At 46.0% G+C, this 25,558-nt stretch overlaps 1 protein-coding gene across 1 annotated transcript in view; it reads left to right on the top strand.

The window, feature by feature from the left end:
* Positions 1-635: 635 nt before the first annotated feature.
* DHX30 (DExH-box helicase 30) overlaps positions 636-25,558 on the top strand; it is a 36,739-nt gene continuing 11,816 nt past the window's right edge. Inside the window, 10 exon segments of the mRNA XM_087916495.1 lie at positions 636-676; positions 7,362-7,417; positions 12,853-12,983; positions 13,502-13,612; positions 14,262-14,526; positions 14,529-14,616; positions 17,886-18,009; positions 18,132-18,281; positions 20,042-20,194; positions 23,346-24,167. Of these exon segments, the coding sequence (XP_087772621.1) occupies positions 648-676; positions 7,362-7,417; positions 12,853-12,983; positions 13,502-13,612; positions 14,262-14,526; positions 14,529-14,616; positions 17,886-18,009; positions 18,132-18,281; positions 20,042-20,194; positions 23,346-24,167 (1,929 nt within the window). The 5' untranslated portion in view covers positions 636-647.

Raw genomic sequence — 25,558 nt, 5'->3', positions numbered from 1 at the left:
GTATATATATATCATATCTCTCTATCCATCCTTTATCTCTCTCTCTCTCTCTAAAGTATATCTAATCTATATATCTAAATATAATATCTATCATCTATCCATCTTCTCTCTTATTATTTCTATATCTATCTGTCCATCTAATCTAATCCATGTATCCTCTCATCTATATCTATCATCTATATCTCTCTCATTTCTATCTATATCTCTATCATTTATCTCTTTATATCTATATATCTCTATCATGTCTGTCTGTCTGTCTATCTTTATCTCTACCATTATCATCTATCTGTCAGTCTAGTCTATCTAATCCATGTATCATCTCTCTCATCTACAGTATATCTTATCTAAAAACGCTGCTGGAATAAATTATAGGTATGTGTGTATGCATGATTGTGTGTTTGTGTAAATATATTTTAAAAGTATATTTTCTGTCATCTGCTGGGGATTTTAGTATGGGTTTCCCGAACCGTAACAACCATAATCAACACAGTTTGCAGTTCTCTACTTCTCCGGAGTCAAATAATGGGATCGTTGGGATTTTCGGCTTCCTCGCCTCTTGTCGCTGCAGGACGAGGCTCCCACTGCCTGACTCCAGCCTCGTTTTCCCCCTGCAAAGCGTTTGCTGCAGGAATCTGGTTAGAGTCTGAATGATGCCTCCGGTTTTGGAGATCATGAGGTAGGTAGGTAGGTAGATAAATAGATAATAGGCAGAAATGATGGATGGATGGATGAGATAAATAGGTGATTGAGGTAGATAGATAATAAATAGGTGATTGATAATGGAGATAGATAAATAGATAATAGAGATAGATGAGATAAATAGGTGAGAGAGAGAGGGGTGTGTGTGATAGATAATAGAGTTGTGTGATATAGATAGATGAGATACATAGGTGATAGATAGATAGGAGAGAGAGAAAGGTAGATGATAGATGAAAATGATAAATATAGATTGATAGATATACATATAAATAAAAAAGGAGGTTGAGACGGAGTGCAGAGAAGAGCAGTGAAGAGGATTGAAGGCCTGGGGACCAAAACATACGAAGAAACGGTTGCAGGAATTGAGTAGGGCCAATCTAGCGTAAAGGAGCGGGAGGGGAAGACATGAGAGCAGCACTCCGGCATTTGAGGGGCTGCCCCAAAGAAGGGGAGAGGGGGCGGCCCACTTACTGTCCAAAGCACCAAAAGACAGGACAATAAACCACGGATGGAAACTGATCCAGGAGAGAAGCAGCCTGGAAGGAAGGAGAAATTTCCCACCAGTAGGGACAGTGAACCAGTGGAAGTGCTTGCCACTAGAAGTCGTGAACGGTCCATCGCAGGAGGTTTTTAAGAAGAGACTGGACAGCCATTGGTTTGAAATGGTCTTGAAGGTCTTCTAGTCCAACCCCCTGCTCGAGCAGGAGACTTACAGAATGACATAGTTGGAAGGGACCTCAGAGGTCATCTAGTCCAACCCCCTTGTCAGGCAGGAAGCCCTACCCCCCTTTTTCAGACAAACGGCCTTGCAATCTCTTCTTAAAAGCCTCCAGCAGTGGAGCCCTTACAACTTCTGGTGTGAAGCAGTCTCCAACCACACAACGCACAATTACGGCCCCCGCTTCCGCTTTGCGGCCAAACTGCCATGCCCTTGTGACCTCCGGGTTCACTGAACAACCGGGTTTACACGCTCCCATCGCGTGACCGGGCGATTTTACGAGTGTGACAACTTAATGAGGGCAGTGGGCCACCCCCATGACAGTTGTTGGCGAAGGACTTCCAGCACATCTTCACGTTAATAAAAGACAACGGGTAGTTGGCTGACGGCCATCATTTCGGTCGCTAAGCAAGACTGTTTGCTGCACTCCTCGTTCGATGCATCATGCAGCTGTTAAGTGAAGTGGGCGTTAAGTGAACGTGGCTCATCAGAAGGTCACGAAAAGAGGACTGCCCGTCATAAAGGTGAGTCCATTGCTGAGTGTCTGGGTGTGGGACCTCAGGGGTGCGGCAGTGGGCGTCTGTGTAAGACACCGCCCCGAGTCCCTTTCCCGTCGGAACTTCGAACTGTCACTAAATGGTACAGTTGGATCCGAGCACAAAGGAAAGAAGGGTGTTTGGTGAACCTTGCCAACTTTTAAGCCTTTTGTGTGCGCTGGACCGCAACTCCCAGAATTCTCTCCAACGGCTGCAGCATTCTGGGAAGTTGAAGTCCGACGGCCCCACATTGGGCAGATGGAGAAGGTTGTCTTGATTGTCGGCAGGAAATTATTTCCCCCTCCTTATTCCCTGCTTGTGGTTCTTCCAAGGGACACCCCACCCACCCACCCACCCACAACTCAGGTTGCAAAGTTGTAGTCGTTGCTAGGTTGTGAGTTGCCTTCTCCAGGGGTGTCAAGCCTCGGATTCATTCACCGAACCAGCCGTAAAATTAGCTACTGTTCGTTATCGGTTTGCCTGAACCGGGGCAAACTGGTATCTGCCCAGCCTTGGCTTGGACCTTGAGCCGCTCTGGATGAGCCAAGGTTCTGTTCTTGTTCTGGGAAAGATTTGATTGGAGCTTGAGGTGGAAATCCTTCAGCACACCCTTGGTGCACAACCGAGGAAACGGGGGAAGAATTATTCCTCCAGGCACAAAGGTTTTGAAAACGGGAAGAGCGGAACTCATTTATGCATATCTCCTGCTGGAGACAATACTTCATATATTCATTTGTTTGTTCGTTCATTCATTCATTCATTCATTCATTCATTTATTCATTCATTCATTCATTCATTGGGCTTTTATTCCACAGAAGACCACAAATATATTAGAGACAGTTTGTTTGTTCGTTCATTCATTTATCCCGCAGGAGACAATATTGCTCATGTAGTGTTCATTCATTTATTCATTTAAAAAAAGATTATTATTTTATTTTCCAAATTACACATCTCTCTTTACATTGTTTTTTTTTAAAAAAAACAATTTTATTGATTTTTTAAAAACAAACAAAACATAAAAACATCAGCTCTCTTCCATACATATATACAAACAGTGTGTCGGTTGGTTCATCAGTTTTGTGCATTCATTTCGTAGTCTCAATTACAGTTACATTACATAACAACTCATATTATCAATCCAAACTTATATATCCTAGTATCACTATTAGAAAATCATTTGACTATAATTTTATTCATTCATACTTTATGAGATAACTATAATTTAGGTAGTTTATTCTATAACAAATCATATAATCATACCGAATCTATCCCAAAAACACTTGATAGATATGATGTCAAGTAACAAAGAAAAAGAAAAAGCAAAGATATTCCTTGTTACCTAACATTCTAAACATTCTATTATTATATTTTATCATCCAACCATTGATAGAAAAGGTCCCAAATTTTATAGAATTGTTTATCCTCTTGCTCTCTAATTTCAAATGTCAATCTACTCATCTCAGCACATTCCAATATTTTCTTGATAATTACTTTCTGCAATGGTACTTTCTCATTTTTCCAATTTTTAGCAAATACAATCCTAGCCGCTGTTAATACATTTACAATCAGATATTTCAAGTCTTTACTATATGTATCTGGCAAGATTCCCAATAAAAAAAGCTCCGGTTTCAAATCTATGTGTTTCTTTGTCATTTTTTCCAACCACATGCGGATTTTAGTCCAATATTTTCTAGCATCCTCACAAGTCCACCACATATGGTAATATGAGCCAGGTATCTGATGACATTTCCAGCATTTTTCAGATTTATTCTTGAACATTCTTGCTATCCTTGTCGGGGGAAAGTGCCACCTGTAAAACATCTTATACAGATTTTCTTTATAAGCTGTTGACATTGTCATTTTATAATTTTGCGACCATAGTTTTTGCCATTTCTCTAAATCAATCGCATATCCAAAATTTTTCCCCCAAGCAATCATAGTTTCTTTAACTTGTTCTTCCTCTAGCTTAATTCCCAGTAAATAACCATATAATTTTTTAATCACCTTTTCATCAGTACCTGTCAAAATCTTATCTAGATCAGTCTGTTTATCATAAAATCCCTCTGTTTTAGAATCTTCATCATACCTTGAGTGTATTTGCACATATGAAAACCAATTCATCTTTATACCTTGTTCCTCTAGATTTTATATTGATTTAAGTTCACTCTTTTCATCCAATAGTTCCCCATATCTAACTGTTTGTTCCTTCTTATACATTATAGGATAAGAAAATGCTTCAGTAGTCGATAACCAAACTGGAATTTTCAAATAACATTGTCTTTTGATCTTCTCCCAGTTTAACCACAAAGACTCCCGTATATAATGTCTTCTAAAGTAAACTTGTGTTTTAGTGCCCTTATACCATAAGAAAGCGTGCCAACCCAACAGCAAATCATGACCTTCTAATGTCAACAATCTAATCTTTCTTAATGTTATCCATTCCTTGACCCACATCAAATTTGAAGCTTGATAGTACAACTCCCAATTAGGCAGGCCAAAACCTCCTCTAATTCTAGCATCTTGCAAAAGCTTTAGCTTTATTCTCGCTTTCTACCTTGCCATATATACTTCAGCACAATTTTAAGTCTTCAAAATAGTCTTTTCCAAGCCTAATTGGATCTCTCTTTACATTGTTAACTTATTATGTCATAGATATTACATATATTTACATTTATTTCTTCTATACATTAATCCTTATTCCTATGTTCTATCCACTTATACCATCTATCCCATACCGCACAGGATTCTGACTCCTCCTTGCCTTTTAGGCTCATTTGTAAGTTTGTCCATCTCGGCACATTCTAATATTTTTTGTATTAACATCTCTTCAGACGGTATATTTTCCAATTTCCAACCTTGCGCAAAAACTCTCCTTGCAGTTATTCTTATGATGGATTGGATTTGTTTGCTAAATTTCCTTTTAATTATGCCCAGTAGGAATACTTCGGGTTTAAGTTCTCTTTGATGCTCTGTTTACCTCCTGTAGCCATCTTTTGTATTTTCATCCAATATTTTCTGGCTTTGGGGCATTGCCACCACATATGAAAGAACATTCCATCTTCCTGCTTGCATTTCCAGAACTCTGATTTCCTCTTTGAGTACATTTTTGCCAATATTGCAAATATCCTGCAGGAGACAATAGCTCATATATATATATATTTGTTCATTCATTCATTCATTTAATTTTTAATGGTCTCATTGGAGAGTGCTCATTCATTCTTTGGATTGTTTATCCTGCAGGAGACAACAATAGCTTACTCATTTATTCATTCATTTAATTTTAATGGTCTTATTAGAGACCGTTCGTTTGTTCATTCATTCATTGGATTGTTTATCCTGCAGGAGTCAATAGCTCATGTATATATTTGTTCATTCATTCATTTATTCATTTAATTTTTAATGGTCTCATTGGAGAGCTGTCAACTCATAAAATATTTCCCTGGTCTTTTAGAGTTGCCAACAGAAAGGGAGTGGGGAGCAGTGCAGCAGCTTCCAAAACTGAAACTGCATTCCATACATGTTTTCATAGATGGTTTCCAGGTGACTGACTGTTTGTTGTCCGCCCATCACCCCAAAACTGATGGGGGTACAGAGAGTGCTGTCTTAGAGCAGTACCTTCTGTCAACTCATACAATACTTCTACGATCTTAGTTGCCAACCGAAAGGGAGGGGGGAGCAATGCAGCAGCTTGGAAACCGAAAGTGCATTCCATCAATAGTTTTTCAGATATAGTACCAAGTGACTGAAGTTTCTGCCATGCAAAATTCTATCTGGAGAGCATGATTGATGACTCAGGGCTATGGATGTGTCCCATTGGAGAATATGAATTATGATACATCCAGCGGGTGGAGGGGGGGAAACCAGGGTCAAGGGTGACAAGGAATCATGTCTCAGAGTCAGCTACACCCAGGCAGCACCGGCATGTCTACACCTAATAAATCTTCTTTAAGCTTTAAAAATCTGGCTAAGGACTCATGATTTAAATGGGGGTAACTACCGGAGCCCTGACAAGAGTGTTCTTTCATTCCTTGGATTGTTTATCCCCAGAGTCAGCAACCTGTGGCTCTAGAGCCACATGTGGTTCTTTCATCCCTCTGCTGCGGCTCCTTATCGCCGGTCGGCTCCACAATTGATAGGGCATTCAGTTAAGACAGGTAGAGGAAAAAGGACGCCGTGCTAGGAGGAGACTCAATGGTGGGGGAACTGGACTTCCGGTCAGCTCCAGAATTGAACCGGGAGAGGGGAGTTTCCGGTAAGGACTTTTGTGGCTCTTTGTGAGTGATTAAGGTTGCCGACCCCTGGTTTATCCTGCAGAAGACAGGATACGTGACGATTTAATGACGGCAATGGACTGGCTCCATTACAATCGTTGTTGAAGGACTTCCTGTACAAATCACCGTTCATAAAAGACGATGGGTTATCCCGGGTGTACGACCATCCTTTCTGCTGCTAAGCAAGATCGTTTATAAGCGGGTTTGGCCTCCGTTTTATGACCCAGCGGGGCCCCCCCTGTTCTTTAAGCGAATCATTCCGGTGGGGAAGTTCATCCCCCATGGTCGTTAAGCGAAATTGGTGGATGATGTTTGTCGGAAGGTCACAAATCTCCTGACCCTAGACCCTACACCCGTCGTAAACACAAGTCAGTCAGAACTTGGACCCGGGCGATGGGCGTTACATGTGAACAATGGGCCTAAGTCACTTTTGTCCCTGCCAATAAGCTGACGGTCGTAAATCGAGGGCTTTCTGTACCCCCTCCTTTGGTGCTGGGATGTTGTCACTTTGAACGGTCACTAAACAAATTGTCGTAAATCAAGGATTGCCTGCCGCGGATACACTGAGACTTGTCTCTTCTCTCACACTGTTTCTTGATTTTCAAATCTTTCCTGGAGAATGCAGACACAATTCTCTTGCTTTCCTGAAGGCGTTTTATTTTATTACTAGCTCAATACCTGTGCTTTGCTATCAGTGTGTAAGAAAGTTGAGGGCTGTTTGGAAACTGAAACTGTTTTGATGGGTGAGCAAGGAGGAGACAGCAAGGAGCCTGGGCATGGCTTAGCTCAACTGCTCTGTACTAAAGCTGTTTGGTGTTGTGAAACTGAAACTGAAACTCCTCTGCTTGTGTTTTGCATTGGGAGCGGATTTCTTTTCAGGTGGGGAGGGGGAGCAGAACTCCTTAGCATCAGAGCGTGTTAATTGCTGTAGAAGAAATACTAATGAAATACTAATGATCCGAGGGTCCTTTCGAAAAATCCTTTCTTCGTGAGCCCCTAGATGCCAAGAGGAACATCCGGGCCAAATGTTAAGTTTGTAGGCTTTACGGTTGGGGAGATTTTGTGATGATGCGTGAGGGGTGTTTTGCTTTTTGACTGATTTGATTGTGAAATTTTCTCTTTTCTTCCCTCCCACAGGAACGGAATCATTTCTGTCTGCTCAGAGATGTTCTCCCTGAATTCATGTAGAAGAGGTAAGAGGTCAGTCGAGCCGGGGAAAAAGCCTTGGGCTCAACAGAACCTTCAAATAACAGAAGGGACCTCGGAGGTCCTCTAGTCCAACCCCCTGCTCAGGCGGGAGACCCTTATAGAGTCATGGAATGACAGAGCTGGAAAGGACCTTGAAGGTCATCTAGCCCAACCCCCTGCTCAAGCAGGAGGCCTTTACTGAATCATGGAATAATAGACATGGACTTCAGAGGTCATCTTATCAAGCCCCCTGCTCAATCAGGAGACTCTTGCAGAATAACAGAGTTGGAAGGGACCCCAGAGGTCATCTAGTCCAACCCTCTGCTCGAGCAAGAGATGCTTACAGGATAACAGTGTTGGAAAGGACCTTGGAGGTCTTCTAGTCCAACCCCCTATTCAAGCAGGAGACGCTTACAGAATTGCAGAATAACAAGTATTGGAAGGGCCACAGCGGTCATCTAGTCCAACCCTCTGCTCAAGCAGAAGACCCTAACAGAATCATGGAATAAGAGTTGGAAAGGATCTTGGAGGTCATCTAGTCCAACCCTCTGCTCAAGCAGAACATTGTTACAGAATCATGGAATAACAAGAGTTGGAAGGGACCTCAGAGGTCTTCTAATCTAACCCCCTGCTTGACCTGGAGACCCTAGAGAATTGGTGCTCTGGGTGGTTTTCTTGCAGACGTCTCATGACCCAACTAGGGAATATCATCAGTTTCTGGAGGGAGGAGGAGGGAGGAGTCGGGGGGGAGGAAATCTCGTAGCTTCGTTTCTGCGCCTGCGCAGTGGCGGCAGGTACTGCGGCTCTTGCAGCGAAACGCCTGTTCTATCATCTCTTCCGCCTGGCGCGGAAGCTCTGGCCTCGCTCTCTTTCCTCTGTCTTCCCGCCCTCGGCCTGGCGCCGCGAGGGGTCGCTCCCTTTCCTCGCCGCTGCGGACGCTCTAGCTTCGCTTCTCTCTTCCCTCTGCCTTTCCGCTGTTCGCCTGCCGCCACGCGGGGGCGTTTCCCTCTCGTCGCCGCCGCGGACGCTCTTTTCCGCGCTCCCCCTCGCGGAGCCGCTCCTTTTCCTCGCAGACGCTCTGGCCTCGGTCTCTCGCCTTCCTCCCCTCGTTCCGCATTCGACCTCGCGCCGCGAGGGGCGCTCGCGACTCGTCTCTCCCTTTCCCCCCACTTCTCGCGGACGCTCTGGCCTTTCCATCTCGCAGTTTCCCCGGCTCTCCCTAATTCCGCATGGCGGTCCCTTGCCGGCTTTTGCGGGGTCTCTTTCGTGGGGGAAGCTTCACGGGAACCCCCGGCTTGGTGGGGCCTTGGCGGTCTCGCTGCTACACCCGCGTCGCCGGACCGGAGGAAGCGGAGGAAGTCGGCCGTGACGGAGAGATGGGCCGGGAGGGCGAGGAAGGCGCGCTGCTGCGGGTCGCGCCACCCAAGCTGCCCCGGGGTAAATGGGGAAGGACGGGAGGGGGGAGGAAGGATAAATAAGGCGGGGGGGTCAGGATTGGGAGGGGATAGAAGGGAAGGAATGGAGGTTATTGAGCCCCCCTTTCGGGGTGGGAATGGGGGGGTTCAGCCTCCTTTGGGGGTGGGAATGGGGGCGGTATTGAGACCCCCTTTGGAGGCAGGAATGGGGGGATTCAGCCCTCTTGAGGGCAGGAGTGGGGGGGGTCTGTCCCGGAGTAAACGGGGTTCTGTTTCCCCCCCTCCCGTTTGAGACAGGGTCATGGGGGGGCACTGTACCCCAGACTCTATAGGGTAAGTGGGAGGGGGTCTCTATGGGGCAGGATCACATCCTGGAGTAAAAAGGGGATGCCCATCCTTTTGGGGCCATGATCAGGGGGAATGGAGCCCCCACTTTGTGGGTCAGGATGTGGGGGGGAATCGTGCCCTAGGCTGCCCTGCGGGGTCAATGGGAGGAGGGGTCCCAAGCCACCCCTTTTGGCTGAGATCGGGGCGGGGGGATTTAGACCCACATTTTGGATGTGTGGGGGCTCATCGGCCAGCCGGGAATGGCGGGGACTTCGGGTGCCCTTTGGCCCTTCACCTTCTGGAACCTCGGCCCCAGACTGGGGTAGGTGGGGGGCTTACCAGACTGTGACCTTCAAACTCCAGACGTGGGTATTCAGCAGGTTCTGACCAGTTCTGGAGAACCAGTAGCGGGACATTGTGAGTAGTTTGGAGAACCGGCCAAGACCCCCCCCTGACTGGAGATTTTACAGTATCCTTCCCCTGCCATACCCACCAAGCCATGCCCATAGAATGGTATTTAAAAAAAAAATGAATCCCACCACTGTCAAATCCTAGGAGGGCCCTCCTAACACTGATAATATTCTCTAATTGGGTCATGAGATGTCTGCAAGAAAACCACCCAACTCAGAGAGAACCCAACACCCCACAGCTCTCCTCTCCTTCCTTCTTTCTCCCACCACTGATGATCTTACCTAGTTGGGTTATGAGACGTCTGCAAGGAAACTACCAAGCTCAGAGAGCCCCAAAGAGCCTGCCTGCCTGCCTGCTTGCCTTCCTGCCTGCCTTCCTTCCTTCCTTCCTTCCTCCATCCCTCCCTCCCTCCCTCCCTCCCTCCCTCCCTTCCTTCCCTGATGACATTCCCTAGTTGGGTCATGAAACATCTGCAGGAAAACCACCCAGCTCAGAGCACCCAGGATGCCACAGCTCTCCTATCCTCTCCTTCCTTCCATCTTTCCTTCTCCCAGCACTTATGATCTTACCTAGTTGGGTCATGAGATGTCTGCAAGGAAACTACCAAGCTCAGAGAGCCCCCAAGGAGCCCCCAGTCCCCTCCCTCCCTTCCTTCCTTCCCTCCCTCCCTGATGATGTTCCCTAGTTGGGTCATGAGACATCTACAAGAAAGCTCCTCAGCTCAGGACTTCCGGTTTGAAGGGCTTCGGCGACAGACAGAAATCCGCGATCGTGCACGGTTTCTGTCTGGGCTCGCCGCTGGAGCGCCCCGAGCCGATTGGTTTCAGGGCTAAGCCACCCCGTAGAGGTGGTGAAGAGGGGGGAGACCACCAGCAGGGTCGAGGGGAGCCGCATCTCTCCTCCTCAGCTGGCCATTACTCCCTTTCCCGAAGGCGTTTGCATCAGTGGTCAGAAATGGCCACCACAAAGAACTCACCAGAAAAGAATGTGCAGAAGGAACATAAGAAGTGAAAGTTTTGGCTGACCGGGTTAAATTGTAAAAGCAACAACCAAGGTAGCCTGGAATTTAAACTTACAAAAAATAACATCGCTCCCAAAGAAGAGTCGGAAGCAGCGAAGGAAAGTGAAAGGTTTGCCTTTTTTTTTTCTTCTCTCTCCTTCCCTATACTGACAATTAAGAGAAATAAGAAATCGGAAAAATCCGCTTTGACATCAATAGGCAATTAAGCTGAAAATAAAACAAAATGCCAAAGGGATAATAAAGATTTCTGGACATTAAAAACTTTCTTTTTCATAAGCAGGAAGGGAGAGAAAAAGAATAAGGGCAGAATCTGGAAGAGGGAGGAGACTGCCTGGAATTAAAAAGAATCTAAAGTAAAACTTCAACAAGACTTCTTAAAGATACATTTTAACTGAAACTTTGCAACTAAATAGTAACCCCAGCAAGAGAAAGTGAAAAAAAAGAGCAAAAAAGAAACAGCTTGCGTGTATTTGGATTATTTGGTGATCTTTGGATTCTTGGTTATTATATTTGAATGACTAAAATCAATTGGGTGGTTGTTTAAAATTTATACAATGGCACCACTTCTGGATGAATTGAAAATGGAACTTAAAAAGTATAAAGAAGATGCACAAGAAGGGAAGGGTTCTTTTGGCTTCGTTTTTCAATTCTTAGAATGAGAAACAACAAGAGACGACTGCAAAACAAGGGGACAAAGAAGAAGCCATCTTTAATGAACAAGCAATTTTATGTGGGGAAGAAAAAGGAAAGTGGGGGGGGAAGAGAATGGAGAATTTAAGACTTAAAAAACAACCAAAGAAAAGAAAAATAATTCAAAAAAATAAGTATAATACTGGAAAGCAACAGAAAAGGGGAATACAGAGGAGAGAAATAGAGGTAGAGAGATGGGGTAAAAAGGGGAGAGAGAAGAAGAATGGGAAGAAGGAAAGGAAAAGAAGTTACAAAGGACCGGAGCAAGATATAGAGAAACAGGACCTATTTAGAGATAATGGGTGAAAATCTAACCGAAAAAGGGATTCTGTAAAGGTACATAACATTGTATTGTTATATTAGTAATAGAAATAACTTTAGAAAATTGGAAACAATGTATGATTAAAATGAGAGATAAAATAGTGTAATTTAGTGAAATGTTTGTGAATAAAATAAGTGAAATAAAATAAATGAGAAAATTGAAGTAGGAAGGGAATATTAATTATAGAATTGACTTGGAATGGAATGTTGTTTAAATTATATACATTTATAGTTTTTTTCCTTTTTTTAAGAATACAGTGTGTATTTTAAGAAAGTATCAAGCAGAATCCGAATGGAAGTTATGTATTATATTGAATGTTACAACTTTAGGGAAAATATATAAAGGCGTCATACTCCAATCAGTAACTACAGGAGAAATTTTGTTTAATGAGAAGAGATAATAGATAATTGAAACAGGACAGGCAAAAAATATAAATACAATGATTTGAATTGAGAAGAGATAATTAAAATTGAGAAAATTAAAAGAGGGGAGAAGCTATGCAGAAAATGTAAAATAGTAATAAGATATGGAATAGAATATAAAAATGAGCATGAACCTGAATTTGTGTCTGTACGAAGAAATGTAACCCGGGATTATGCTACTTTTAAAAAAAGATGTTTTATTTGTATTTTTTTTCTCTTTGTGAAAACTCAAAATTTACCAAAAAAAAAAAAAGAAAGCTCCCCAGCTCAGAGATCACTAAGGACCCCTTCCTCTTCACAAACACCCTCCCACTAGCCCTGATGATGTTCCCTAATTGGGTCACAAAATGTCCGCAAGTTAAGCTTCCCCCCTGCAACCTTTGAGACCACCCAGTGCCCCTCAAGTTAGTTCACCTTTGCTTAACCTAAGATGGGTAGGCAACCCGCAGCTCTAGGGCCGCATGTGGCTCTTTCCTCCCTCTGCTGCGGCTCTCTGTTGCTGGTTGGCTCCACAATTGATAGGGCGTTCAGTTAGGAGAGGTAGACGAAAAAGGACGCCATGCTAGGAGGAGACTGTATGGTAGGGAACCGGACTTCCGATTGGCTCCAGAATTGAATGGGGGCTTCCGGTTAGGACTTTGGTGACTCTTGAGTGTTTAAGGTTGCTGACCCCTGACCTAGGACATCCTGAGTCTTCAGCAGCCTGTTTCAACTTCCTGACCGCTGGAAGATCGCGGTGGCATCCCGAGAAAATACGATGCAGTTGTGTTCCTGTTCAACAGGGTTGTCGGGTAGAAGTCACAACCCCTCTTGTGTCCTCTTTTTACGGCAGAAACCAGAGATTTGCTGAAGGAATTCCCGCAGCCGAAAAACCTTCTCAACAGCGTCATTGGACGCGCCCTCGGGATCTCCCATGCCAGAGACAAATTAATCTACATCCATTCCAATGGGCCACGAAAAAAGGTAATTTTTGTTAAAGAAAAATTCAAATTGTTTCTTTTTTTCTTTTAAAAGAAGAAAATTGAACCAGGATCCAAAAACCCTGGCTCAGTTTCCTACGTGCTAAACCCAAGAATAGAGGTGGTCTTCGACTTACGACAGCTCGCTTAACCAAAGATAATGGGGGGGAAATACCAACTGTGGGTTGTTTTTTAAAACTTCGGTGTTCCTGAAAGTGGTGGTATCGAAATTCTGACGTTTAGTGTCTGACTCGACTTTACAACTGTCGTAGCGTCCCGCAATCCCCGTTTTGCGACCTCCCGATGAACCAAATCCCCAGGGATAAAAGCCAGCTTCACTTTCCTGGCCTCGTTTCAGGGCAGTCCTCAGCGTACGATTGTAATGGCCCTAATTAAAGCATTGTTCTTGAGCCAAACCACTTTCTGTGACAACTTAACTACCACAACGGGGAGCTTCCGTCCCGGTCGTAAGCGGAGGACCAACGGTTCAAACCTTCCTCTTGCTTCCCCCCCCCCTTGCAGAAAGTCACGCTCCTCATCAAGTGGCCCAAGAATGTGGAAGTGGAAGGCTACGGGACCAAGAAGATTGATGCCGAAAGACAAGCGGCTGCCGCCGCTTGCCAGCTCTTCAAGGTGAGAATTCCCAGTTGCGGCGGGTTTCACAGGCCCCACCCCTTTTGGGGCGGGTCAAGGTTTTTCCTTTTAGCGGGACTCGAAAGCCACGGGGGACGGCTAGCAACTGAAAGGGCCACCATTGGGTAGCCCCATTTCCTCGCAGAGGTCTCGTGACCCGACTGCTAGGGGACACCACCTCTGTTAGGAGAAGCGGGAGGAGACTGCGTAGTTTGTTAAGGAAACTTCCAAGAAACCCCATAGTCGTCCTCTTCCTCCTCCTCCTCCTCGCAATCCTTCCCCCTTTCTGATTGACGATGTTATCTCTCCCAAGCTTGTCCTCCGTTGTGCTGTCCAAACTAATTTCTTCCTTCGTCCCTTTTTACTCCCGCCTTTCTTTTTCCTTCCTTCCTGCTCCCCTCTTCCTTCCTTCCTTCCTTCTTTCTTTCTCTCTCTTTCCTTGGTGCTCCCTTTCTTTTTCTTTCTTTCTTTCTTTCTTTCTTTCTTTCTTTCTTTCTTTCTTTCTTTCTTTCTTTCTTTCTTTCTTTCTTTCTCCTTTGCTTCCTTCTTTCCTTGCTTCTTACTCCCCCCCATTTTTTTTCTCTCTCTCTCTCTGTCTCTCTTTCTTTTCTTTTCTTTTCTTTCTTTTTCTTTTCTTTCCCCACCCCAGGGTTGGGGCTTACTGGGACCCCGAAATGAGCTCTTTGACGCCGCCAAGTACCGGATCCTGGCTGAGCAGCTGGGCTGCGCTGAGAAGAAGTGGTTTGCTGAAAGCCACTGGCGGTCCAAATCCGGCCCTTCCCTGGCCGATCTCTCGACCTGCTGGCGACGGATGGAGCCCGAAGAGCCTGTCCAGCCCCTGGAGCACAGCCCCCTCCCCAAACCCCTCCGAAATGAAGAGCTGGAGGAGGGGGAGCTGGAGGAGGGGGAGCTGGAGGAGGGGAGCTGGAAGAAGATGCCCTCGACCTCCACAACGGTCTCTCCGTGACGCGGCCAGGCGCTCAGACGCCACCCAGAGAGCTCAGGTATGACAGCGATACCGCCTGCCCGTTCGGTGGGAGTTTTTTTCTCTTTTCTCATCCGTGCTACTTGTTGGGTGCGACTTCAGGATTAGTGTTCAGGGTTGGATCCTCTGGCAGCGCCTGTCACAAAACAACAGGCTGCTGTCGACCCCGTTGGGGTTGCCGCGAAATGCATCATCCCAGTAAGAGGTTCTCGTGCACCAATTGGAAGCTAGAACCTTTCCCAGTGTAGAGATTTTTGAAGCTTCAGCCTGGTGGGGAGGGGAGGCCCGCGTCTTCGCTCGTCCGGCGTCTTCGCTCTTCTGGAGTCTTTGCTCATACAGCGTCATCCGTTTTTCTCATACGGCGAATGTACGCCGCGCCCTCAAAGGATGACGACGCTGGTCGAGTCCGGGAATCATCTTGGATTTGAACCCTGAGCCCTTATCTAAAAAATGAAATTCAGCAGCAAGAAAACTCAGGTCATCCATTGAGTTAAGGGGAAAAAAACCAAATGTGATTCTCTGTTCTACAGCTAGTCCTCAGCTTACAACGATTCATTTAGTGACCCTTCAAAGTCACCGCAGTCCTGAGAAACGAGGGCCGTTTTTCACAGTCACGACACCAGTTAGCATCCATACTGATGATGCAATCAAAATTCAGGTGTCAGGCCACTGGTTTGGATTTACGCCGGTTGCTGCATCCCGAAATCAGGCAATTCCCCCTTTGCAACTTTCTGACAAGCAATAGGGAAGCCAGGTTCACTTTACAACCGGGTTACGACCTTCACCGTTTCAGGAATTCACTTAATGGCTACAAAATACGTTGTAAAACAGGGCAAAAACTAACACCTGCTTTACTAACTTAAATAATGGCAGAAATTCATGTAACCAGAGCGGTAGGAAAAGTTGTAAAAAAAAACCTCCTTTAACAAATGTCTCAATTAGCAAGAAAAATTTAGGTGCCGTTAGTCGAGGACTAACTGAAACTTTGTCCATGATTTAGACTAGGGGAATAAAAAATCTAAGACAAAAGGATAGGTCAGATTTGGCGATGACACCCAAGTGGTGTCTGAACTGCTGACATACCAGAAGATCGGCTCTAGATCCCAGAAGGATCTCAACTGATTTGAACCCAGGGCCCTATCTAAAGCATGCCGGCTGGGGGATTCTGGGAGTTGGAGTTCTCCCCTCTTAAAGCATCCTGGCTAGGGGATTCTGGGAGTTCGTCCTCCCTTTTTAAAGCCTTCTGGCTGGGGGATTCTGGGAGTTGGAGTTCTCCCCTCTTAAAGCATCCTGGCTGGGGGATTCTGGGAGTTTGTCCTCCCTTCTTAAAGCATGCCGGCTAGGGGATTCTGGGAGTCAAAGCCCACCCCTCTGAAAGCTTACAAACTGGGGGATTTTCGGAGTTGCAGTCGACTCCGCTTACCCTGTATACCACTCCTTTGATCCCTAGAAGCCGGACGACCTCCCTGCGAGGTGGCTTAAATTCCCCCTCCCCCAATTGGGAACGTTCTAGAACACCCGGCAGCTTCTGCTGGGCGATTGTGATGCAACCTGAGCAGGCCTTACCCTCCTTGGAGAGCTCGACGGACTTGATTGGGAAGGGACTGGATCAGCCTCACTCAAATGTGGGTCCCTCGACGAGGGCAGGTCGATCCTGCGTTCGTGGGTTGGAGGAAGAACCAGAAAGGGAGTTAAGAGAAGGAACAAGTTGTGGGTTTTGTTTTGGGGGGCACGTGAGAAAAATCCTTGTGTATGGTTAGGTGTGTGGGCACAGTCTTGTTGGCCTCCGGGCCTCAACCTGCCGACATACAGCCTGTCCTCGTCTTATGACCAAACAGGACGGGTGAATTAGGCTGCCTTTTACGTCTCTCCTTGCTTTGGTCGTTCAGTGAATCCCTGCAGTTGTTAAGCGGGTTGTGCAGTTGTGTTGAGCGATTCGGGCTTCCTCCCATCGACTTCACTTGTCGGATGGTCGCAACAGCGGAGATTGCCCTTTCCCTGGGACGTTGCTCAAACCGTCATAAATACCAGTCTGCGCCAAGGTGCTAGGCTTTCGATCATGTGAACCCACGGGAATGGTGCCACGGCCCTACGTGTGGAAAAAATGATCATACCGCTTTTTTTTCAGGGTGAGAAATGGTGGTTAGTTGCTTTTTCCAATGTGAAAAACCGTGATAAGTTACTTTTCAGTGTGAAAAATGGTAATAAATCACTTTTTTCCAGGTGAAAAATGGTTAGTCGGTTTTTTCAGTGTGAATAATGGTAATAAGTCTCTTCAGTGTGAAAAATTGTGATAAGTCACTTTCTTAGTGTGAATAACGATGAGGGTCACTTTCCGAAGAAAAATGGTCGTTACTTTTTTCAGAATGAAAAATGGTGATCAGTCACTTTTTTCAGTCAGAAACGTAAGTCATCTCATTTTTTAGTGCAATGGTGATAAATCACATTTTCCAATGTGAAAAATAGACATTACTTTTTCCAGTGTGAAAAATGATCCTGTCACATTTCAGTGAAAATGAGCTCAACTCTGAATAACTACTAACGTCTTGTTGTAGGACGTGAGGATTTTAATACAGTCCTTGACTTACAACTATTCATTTAGTGATCATTCACTGGCCCTGAGAAAAGTGACCAGACCATTTTTCACAGACCTACGACCGTTGCAGCCATCCCTATGATCACATGATTAAAATTCACACCCTTGGCAACTGACTCATAGTTACGACGGGTGCAGTGTCCTCGGGTCCCCATCAATTCCTTTTGCCACCTTCTGGCCAGTCAACTCAATGGGGAATCCAGATTCGCTTAACGACCGTGTTCCTCACCTAACTGCAGTGATTCACTTAACGGCAGCGTGAAAGGTTGTAAAATGGGCAGAAGTCACTCAACAGACATTTCGCTTAGTAACAGAAATTTGGAGCTGAATTGTAATCGTACATTGAGGACCGGGGTCCTGTTCTAACTTGGAACAGCCCTGAAATCATTGGTCGTTCAAGCGAGGACTACTTCTCATGTCAAGCCCCCCAACCCAGTTGAACTGAAGCTAGTCCTCACCTTAATGACCACCGCTGAGCTCCAGCTCTTCACGGCTCAGAGCGAAAATCCAGTCCAAAGTCCTTTTTCCCAGTTCCTAGATGGTCGCTGTATGAACGGTCGTAAGTCAAGGGCTTCCTGCATGCTCCTGCTATAATAAAACAGGTGACGGCAGCAAACAGCACGCGTGGGGCACAAACCAAACACACACACACACACACGCACGCACACACCACGTTTTCTTTCCCCACGCAGGGATGCCCTCTCGGTGGAAATGACCGATGACAACACTGCCCTGCGTGCCCTGACTCAGTTTCCCCTGCCGAAAAACCTCCTCGCCCAGGTCATCCAGATCGCCACGTCCTCTTCCACCGTCAAGGTGAGTTGCTAACCCAAACGGGGTTTGTGTGTGTGTGTGTGTGTTGCGTCCGCACGGGCATCGGCCGTCGCATGGATTTTGGACCAACCGGAGGCTACAGTCCCGCCTTGTCATCTTCATAGGAATACATGCAGTTCCGCACCGTCGGCACCAAAACCAAGATCTGCAAACTGACGTTACGCTGGCCCTGCCCGATGACCTTCGCCGCCAAGGGACGTCGCAAAGTAGAAGCAGAGAACAAGGCTGCCGCCCTGGCATGCCAGAAACTCAAGGTGAGTCACCCACAGGCCAGGTGGAGAACATACTATAGAATACGGCAGAATTACCAAATGGTACAGATTTACAGAATACCACCCTTCCCCACCCCCAAATATGACCTACCCTGGAAGTAAGTCCTAGCTTGGTTTTTACACATGCACCCAATATAAGACCTATCCCTCAAACAATAAGCCCTAATTAAGATCCCACCCACTCCAGAGTGCACAGGTAAGAATTAAGCTAGGGTGGGGGTAGGTGGAGCTGCCCTACTCCTTACCTTTGGGCAGTTGTAGCCAGGCCTCGCACACCCCGACACCCGCCTGGCCGGCCCATTTCTTCTGCAGCCAGCAAGGCTTTCCTGAAGGCCTCTGGAGCTGACAGCAAAGATCAGGATCGATCCAGAGCTCCCTTATCGGCGGCAGAGGCCTTCAGGGAAGCCTTGCCGGCCCCAGAAAAAGGACTTCCCACTTGTGCCCAGTGCACACAAGGGAGGGTAGTCAGGGGAGGGCGTGTCTCCCTCCCCACCGAAAATAAGACCTTGTGCCTTTTTTGGTGGCAAAAAATATAAGACAGTCTTATTTTCGGGGAAATGCAATATAGAATGTTGCAGTTACCGAATGTTGCAGAATTACAGAATATTATAGAGTTACAGAATATAATAGAATATCGTAGAATTGCAGAATGTTGCAGAATTACAACATGTTACCAAATTACAAACAATTACAAAAAATTGCAGAATATTAACAAATATCATAGAATATTACAACAGAATATTGCAGGATTACAGAAAATTACCCAATTACAGACTATTACAGAATTACCAAATATTAACAAATATGAATGACTTACCGAGTATTACAGAACATTATAGAATATTACGAAATATTGGAGAATTGCAGAATATTACAGAATTGCAGAACATTACAGGACATTACACGGCTACAGAACATTACCAAAGTCCATAATTTTACAGAATTACAAAATATTGCAGAATATTACCAAATTGCAGAAGATTGCAGAATTTTGCAGGATATTATAGCGCATTACATAATTGCACAATGCTGCAGAATTGCACAGAATTACCAAATTAAAGAATTACCAAATATTACAGAATTGCATATTATAGAATATTACCAAATATTGCAGAATTACAGAGTATTATGGAATTGCAGACTATCATAAAGTATTACACAACTACAGAATATTACCAAAGTAAGAATTTTACAAATTACAGAATATTCCAGAACTTCAGAATATTACCAAATTACTAAATGTGACAGAATTACAGAATATTATAGAAGATTTTGTTACATAGTATTGCAGAATTACAAAATATTATAGGCTGTTACAGAATTGCCAAATTATTAGATATTAACAAATTTTAGAATATTAATGAATTACCAAATATTACAAAATTATACATTATGGAATGTTACAGAATTGAAGAATTTTGCAGAATTACCAAATATTAATGAGTATTAAAGAAACTACCAAATATTATATAATATTAATGAATATTAACAAATTACCAAATATTATAGAATATCATAGAACATTACTGAATATTGCAGAAATACAGAATACTACTGGAATTTTATAGGATATTTCTAATTTACAGCATATTACAGAAATTACAGGACATTACAGAATTATGGAATAATAGATAACTTTATAGAATTACCGTACATTACCCTCTCCCCCTTGATTTCTGGGTACTCCCATATTCCAGCCCTCCAGCGTCCTCACGTGTCCCTCCTTCCCTCCCTCCCTCCAGAGTCTTGGTTTAGTCGACAAGAATAACAACCCTCTGAGCCACGCCATGTACAACATGACATCCCTACGGGAGCTGGGGGAGAACCAGAGGAAGCCCTGCCACATCAAAGTCCCTGAAGCGACGCTGCGCAAGATCGAGAACTACTTGAACCACGTAAGTTTGGGCTGAGAGTGGAGTGTCCGAGCCGACAGGAAGCAGACAATACAGATAGTCGTTTGGCAACCGCATAGGCACCTGACATTTCTGCCAAGGGTTACCTTTGCAAAGTGAGTGTTGTCCCTTTTTACGAAAGTTTACCTCTGCTCCTAAGGGAACTGGTGCAGTTGTGATGTTAGTCACATGGTCATTAAGTCAATCTGACTTCCCCATTGGCAGAAGAAGGTCACCAAAGGGGATCACACGAGCCCGGGATGCTGCGACTGTCATAAATACGAGTCGGTTGCCCAGGCAGACATGATATTCTTCCGATTAAAACGGAATTCTGATTTTTGGGGGAATCCCCCCCCCTTTCCCCCTCTTCTTCTCCTTCCCCTCCCCTCAGAGGCCCCGAGTCAGGAGTTGCTACCGCTGGCGCGGCCCCGTGTGGCTCCAGTCCCACGCTGCCTCGGGAAGGGAAAGGCAGAAAGGAAGAGCCACGGCAGCGCTTTGCAATGGCAGCAGTGGCTCCCGGTTTTGCCTTTCCCTTCCCGAGGCAACGCGGGACTGGAGCCGTGTGGAGCCGCGCCAGCGGTAGCAACTCCTGACAGCCCCAGCTGGATACCTGAGCGGAGCCCGGGCGGTGTGAGCGGAGGCCACTGAGCGGCAAGAAAAGGGAGCTGGGCAGCCACAGAACAGCCTCCGTGCAACATGCCACTGCCCGGCCCTGGCGAGGGAAAGCAGCGGGCGCTCCCCGGGCGGTGACCTTGGCCCCACCACCAGAGAAATGGCTGCCCAGCTCCGGAGCTGATCCACACCTAACCGGCTGGAAAGGGAGGGCGTGTAGCGTTGGTGTTGTGTATGCGATTTCTTGGTGCGTGGCAGGGGGGTCTCTTTTGGCCGGCCCCGATTTTTTTTCCAGAGGGGAATATCATGCCTGCCAAGGTCTGAATTTTGTTCACGTGACCCTGAGGATGCCGCAACGATCATAAATGGGAAAAAAGGTCCTCAGTCACTGTTTTCAGTGCCGTTGTAACTTGGAAGAGTCCCTAAATGAATTGTATGTCCAAATGGATGGATGTGGATGGAGAGAGAGATGATAGAAAGATAGAGATAGAAAGAGAATAAAATAGAAATAGATATGGATGGAGAGAGATGGATGGATTAGAGAGAGAAAAATAGAAATAAATAGAGATAGATACGTAACGTAGATAAATAGATGATAGATGAGTGGTCCCCAAAGTGGGCCATACCGCCCCATGGGATGACTTAGGGGGCGCTAAGAGGCAAGGGAGTGGCAGAGGAGTGCTGGAGATGGGCCCCTCGCAGGACGCAATTCAGCTTCCCACGCCCACTTGCCTTGCTTGCTGGTAGCCAAGAGGACGGTGAACCAGGGCTGACCCGTTGCTGCTTGGGCCCCGCCTGGATTCTCCGCAGCTGCTGGGCCTTGCCTGCTAGGGCAGGTGGGGGCAGGCGACCAGGGAGCACGATGCTTTGCCTGCCGCCCCGTCCCTCTGCTGCCTACCAGCCTGCGCGCTTTGGCTGAATGCAGGCCGCCGCTGTGAGAACGATGCAAGTCAAGCATCGCAAGAGTGGATCTTCCACCCAGGGAGCTTGCATAGCGGTGGCCCACACTCTGCTAAAACGCTCGGAGGGGCGATGCAGACAGTGTAAGCCTCGTCCTTCCTGGTTGCCTCCTGCACTCCCCCTCAGCAGCTACGACCCACGAGCCCCAGCAGCTGACGAGAAGTGGGCTGGCGGGGAGCCGAATAGCGACGGGTGGGCTGGTTCACCTTTCCTGCAGCTCACTTCTCTCGCAGCTCCTGCGGTGGGCAAGGACGCAGCCTCGCTTGAAGTTCCCAGCCCTTTCCCCAAAAGAGAGACCCGAGACCCTTTGTTGGACCCGGAAGCCTTACCTGCCCGCTTTTCCGGGCATCGCGGGACCAGGCATGAACGGACAATGGCGCCGGGTCCCTGGGACTCTGGGAGACTCGTCACGAGCGACGCTGCCGGGTGACTACCTTGTTGGAAGAGTGTGTGTGTATGTGTGCATGGCTGTCAAAACTCCAAAAAGAGGTCAAGTTGCTCTGGGGAGGTCAGTCATAAATTAGAACACTTGCTAAGCAACTGGCCATTAAGCAAGGATCGCTTGTATTTGGTTTTCCAGTCATGTGGCCACGCCTACTCAGTCACTTGACCACCAAGTCACGCCCACCCGGTCACGTGACCACCAAGTCACGCCCAACCAGCAAACCACACCACCCGGTCACATGACCTCCAAGCCACACCCATAAATTTGGCCACGCCCACAGAACAGGTTAAGAAATTTGAATCCCACCCCTGCGTGGAGGGGCATTGAGGATGAGTTTGTAGCACCAAAGGGGCGGTGGACTGAAAAAGTTTGGGAACCACTGTGATAGATAAATATGGATGGATTAGAGAGAGATGATAGAGGCAGAAATAGATGATAGATAGAAATGGATTAGAGAGAGAGAAAGAAAAATAGATGATAGATGGATAGATAGATAGATAGATAGATAGATAGATAGATAGATAGATAGATAGATATGGATGGATTAGAGAGAGATGATAGAGACAGAAAGAAATAGATATGGATTAGAGAGATATGGATGTATTAGAGAGATGGAGAGAAATGATAGAAAGAAAAATAGATGATAGATAGATATGGATGGATTAGAGGGTGAAATGATGAGAGAGATGAGAGAGAAAAGGAATATACGACAGATGGATGGATGGATGGATGGATAGATAGATAGATAGATAGATAGATAGATAGATAGATATGATGGATTAGAAAGCGAGATGGAGAAATGATAGAGATAGAAATCAATGATAGACAGGCAGAGACAGACAGATAAATATGGGTGGGTAGATAGATGATAGATGTGTGTGTGTTTGTGTGGATGTACATATACAAGCCACCTGACTGGGGATGTAACGATAGTCATAAGTGTGAAAAAGTCTTCAGTCATTTTTTCCCCAAGCCCAACGTAAGTCCGAAAACGAATGGTCGTAAGTGGAGAATAACTTCTATTCAGGATGGAACCAACCCCATTCTCTACCCGGCCTATAGCTCATCGGCGCCTGGCTGTTATTGCAAAAGGATCACGAACCCCTTTCCACTCCTCTTCCTTTGCTTTCCTCTCAGTACCCCGTCGACTCCCGGGACTCCCGGCCGCCCCGGCTGACGGATGACATGATGAACCTAAGTAAGGAGAGTGGTGGCGCCCTCAGTGATGCCATCACAGGCAAAACCTACATCCCGCTCTCTGAATCGGAAGAGGTCCGTCTCAGCCAGAACCTCCTGGCTCTTTGGAAGCGGCGGGGGAGCCTGTGGCAGGAGAGCCACCCGCTCCCCGTGGACTCCCACAAGGAAGCCATCCTCTCGGCCGTGGAACAGCACCCAGCGGTGGTGATCGCTGGTGATACGGGCTGCGGGAAAACCACCCGCATCCCCCAGTTGCTGCTGGAACACTTCATCCTGGAGGGCCGCGGCGCCCAGTGCAACGTGGTGATCACCCAGCCCCGGCGCATTAGCGCCATCTCTGTGGCCCAACGCGTGGCCCAAGAGCTGGGCCCCAGTCTGCGGCGAAATGTCGGCTACCAGGTGCGGCTGGAGAGCAAGCCGCCAGCCCGGGGCGGCGCCTTGCTCTTCTGCACCGTGGGCATCCTGCTGCGGAAACTGCAGGGCAACCCCCGGCTAGAAGGGGTCAGCCACGTCATTGTGGATGAGGTCCACGAGCGGGACGTCAACACCGACTTCCTGCTCATCCTGCTGAAGGGAATTCAGAAGCAGAACCCGCAGTTGCGCCTGGTGCTGATGAGCGCCACGGGAGACAACCAGCGTTTCTCACAGTACTTTGGGGACTGTCCCGTGGTTAAAGTACCAGGGTTCATGTACCCAGTCAAAGAGTACTACCTGGAGGACATTATGTCCATGGTCGGCCGGCATCGTCACTACGAGATCAAGGTGGGACGCTGGAATGAGCGGAGGGGAGGGTTGGGGGACGTTGCACTGGCTCTCGGGTGAAAAGGGGCAAACCGAGAGGTCAGGAATGATGTGGGTGGAGGGATGGATACATGGATGGTTAAACAGGTGGGGATAGAGAAATGAAGGCGGGACAGGGAGATAAATAGAGATGGACGGACGGATAGGTAGATAATGGATAAATAGGGATAGAGAAAGAGAAATAAAACAGATTGGAGGGATAGAGGGATGGGTAGATTGATAGATAACGGATAAATAGGGATAGGGAGAAATAGACAAATTGGAGAGATGCATTGATAAGTAGGTAATGAATAAATAGGAATAGAGAGATAAAAGACTGATAGATGGATGGTTGAATAGGTAGATAGGTAGATAACGGATAAATAGACAGGGATAGAGAGATAGAATTAAAAATAGATTGGATGGATGGGTAGATAGGTAGATAGAATTAGAATTCTTTTATTGGCCAAGTGTGATTGGACACAAAAGGAATTTGTCTTGGTGCAAATGCTCTCTCAGTGTACCTAAAAGAAAAGATACATTCGTCAAGTATAAGGTACAACACTTAATGATAGTCATAGGGTACAATAAGCAATCAAATCATACTAGGAAACAGTATAAATCGTAAGGATACAAGCGACAAAGTTATAGTCCTATAGTCACAAGTGGTGGGGGTGATAAGGAATGATGAGAAGATTAATAGTAGTGCAGATAATAGATAAATAGGGATAGAGAGAAAGAAATAACACGGGAAGATAAATAAAGATGGATCGATCGATAAATAATGGATAAATAGGGAAAGAGAGAAATAAAGACGGAGATAAATTGATGGATTGATAGATAATGGATAAATAGGGATAGAGAGATAGAAATAAAGACAGATAAATAGAGATCGATGGATGGATGGATAGAATGGATAAATAAGGATAGAGAGAAGACATAGATATCGATGGATGAATAGATAGATAGGTAGATAATAGATAAATAGGGATAGAGAAGGAAAGACAGAAATAGATTGGATGGTTGCAGGCATGTATGGGTAGGTAGGTAGATAAGGATAGAGAGATAGAAATAAAGGCAGAAATAGATATGGATGGATAGATGGGTAGATAACTGGTAAATCGGGATAGAGAGATAAAGATGGACAGATAAACAGATACGGAGGGATGGGTACATAATGGAAAAATAGAGATAGATGGGGAAAGAAGATGGATGGATGGATAATGGATTAGTAGATAAGGATACATAGAAATAAGGATGGATGGATAGATAGAGGTAAAAATAGGAAGATAGAGGTGGGTGGCTACATATGTCTTGCTTAATGACAAGTGTTAGGCTCCATTTTCATCATAAGTCAAGAACTGCCTGTCTCG

This window comes from Pseudonaja textilis, chromosome Z (assembly GCF_049901715.1).
Source record: "Pseudonaja textilis isolate UNSWEBS1 chromosome Z, rPseTex1.2, whole genome shotgun sequence".
Lineage (NCBI taxonomy): Eukaryota > Metazoa > Chordata > Lepidosauria > Squamata > Elapidae > Pseudonaja > Pseudonaja textilis.
The sequence above is the reverse complement of the archived record's forward strand: the minus strand, read 5'-3'. Positions and strand labels throughout refer to the sequence as shown.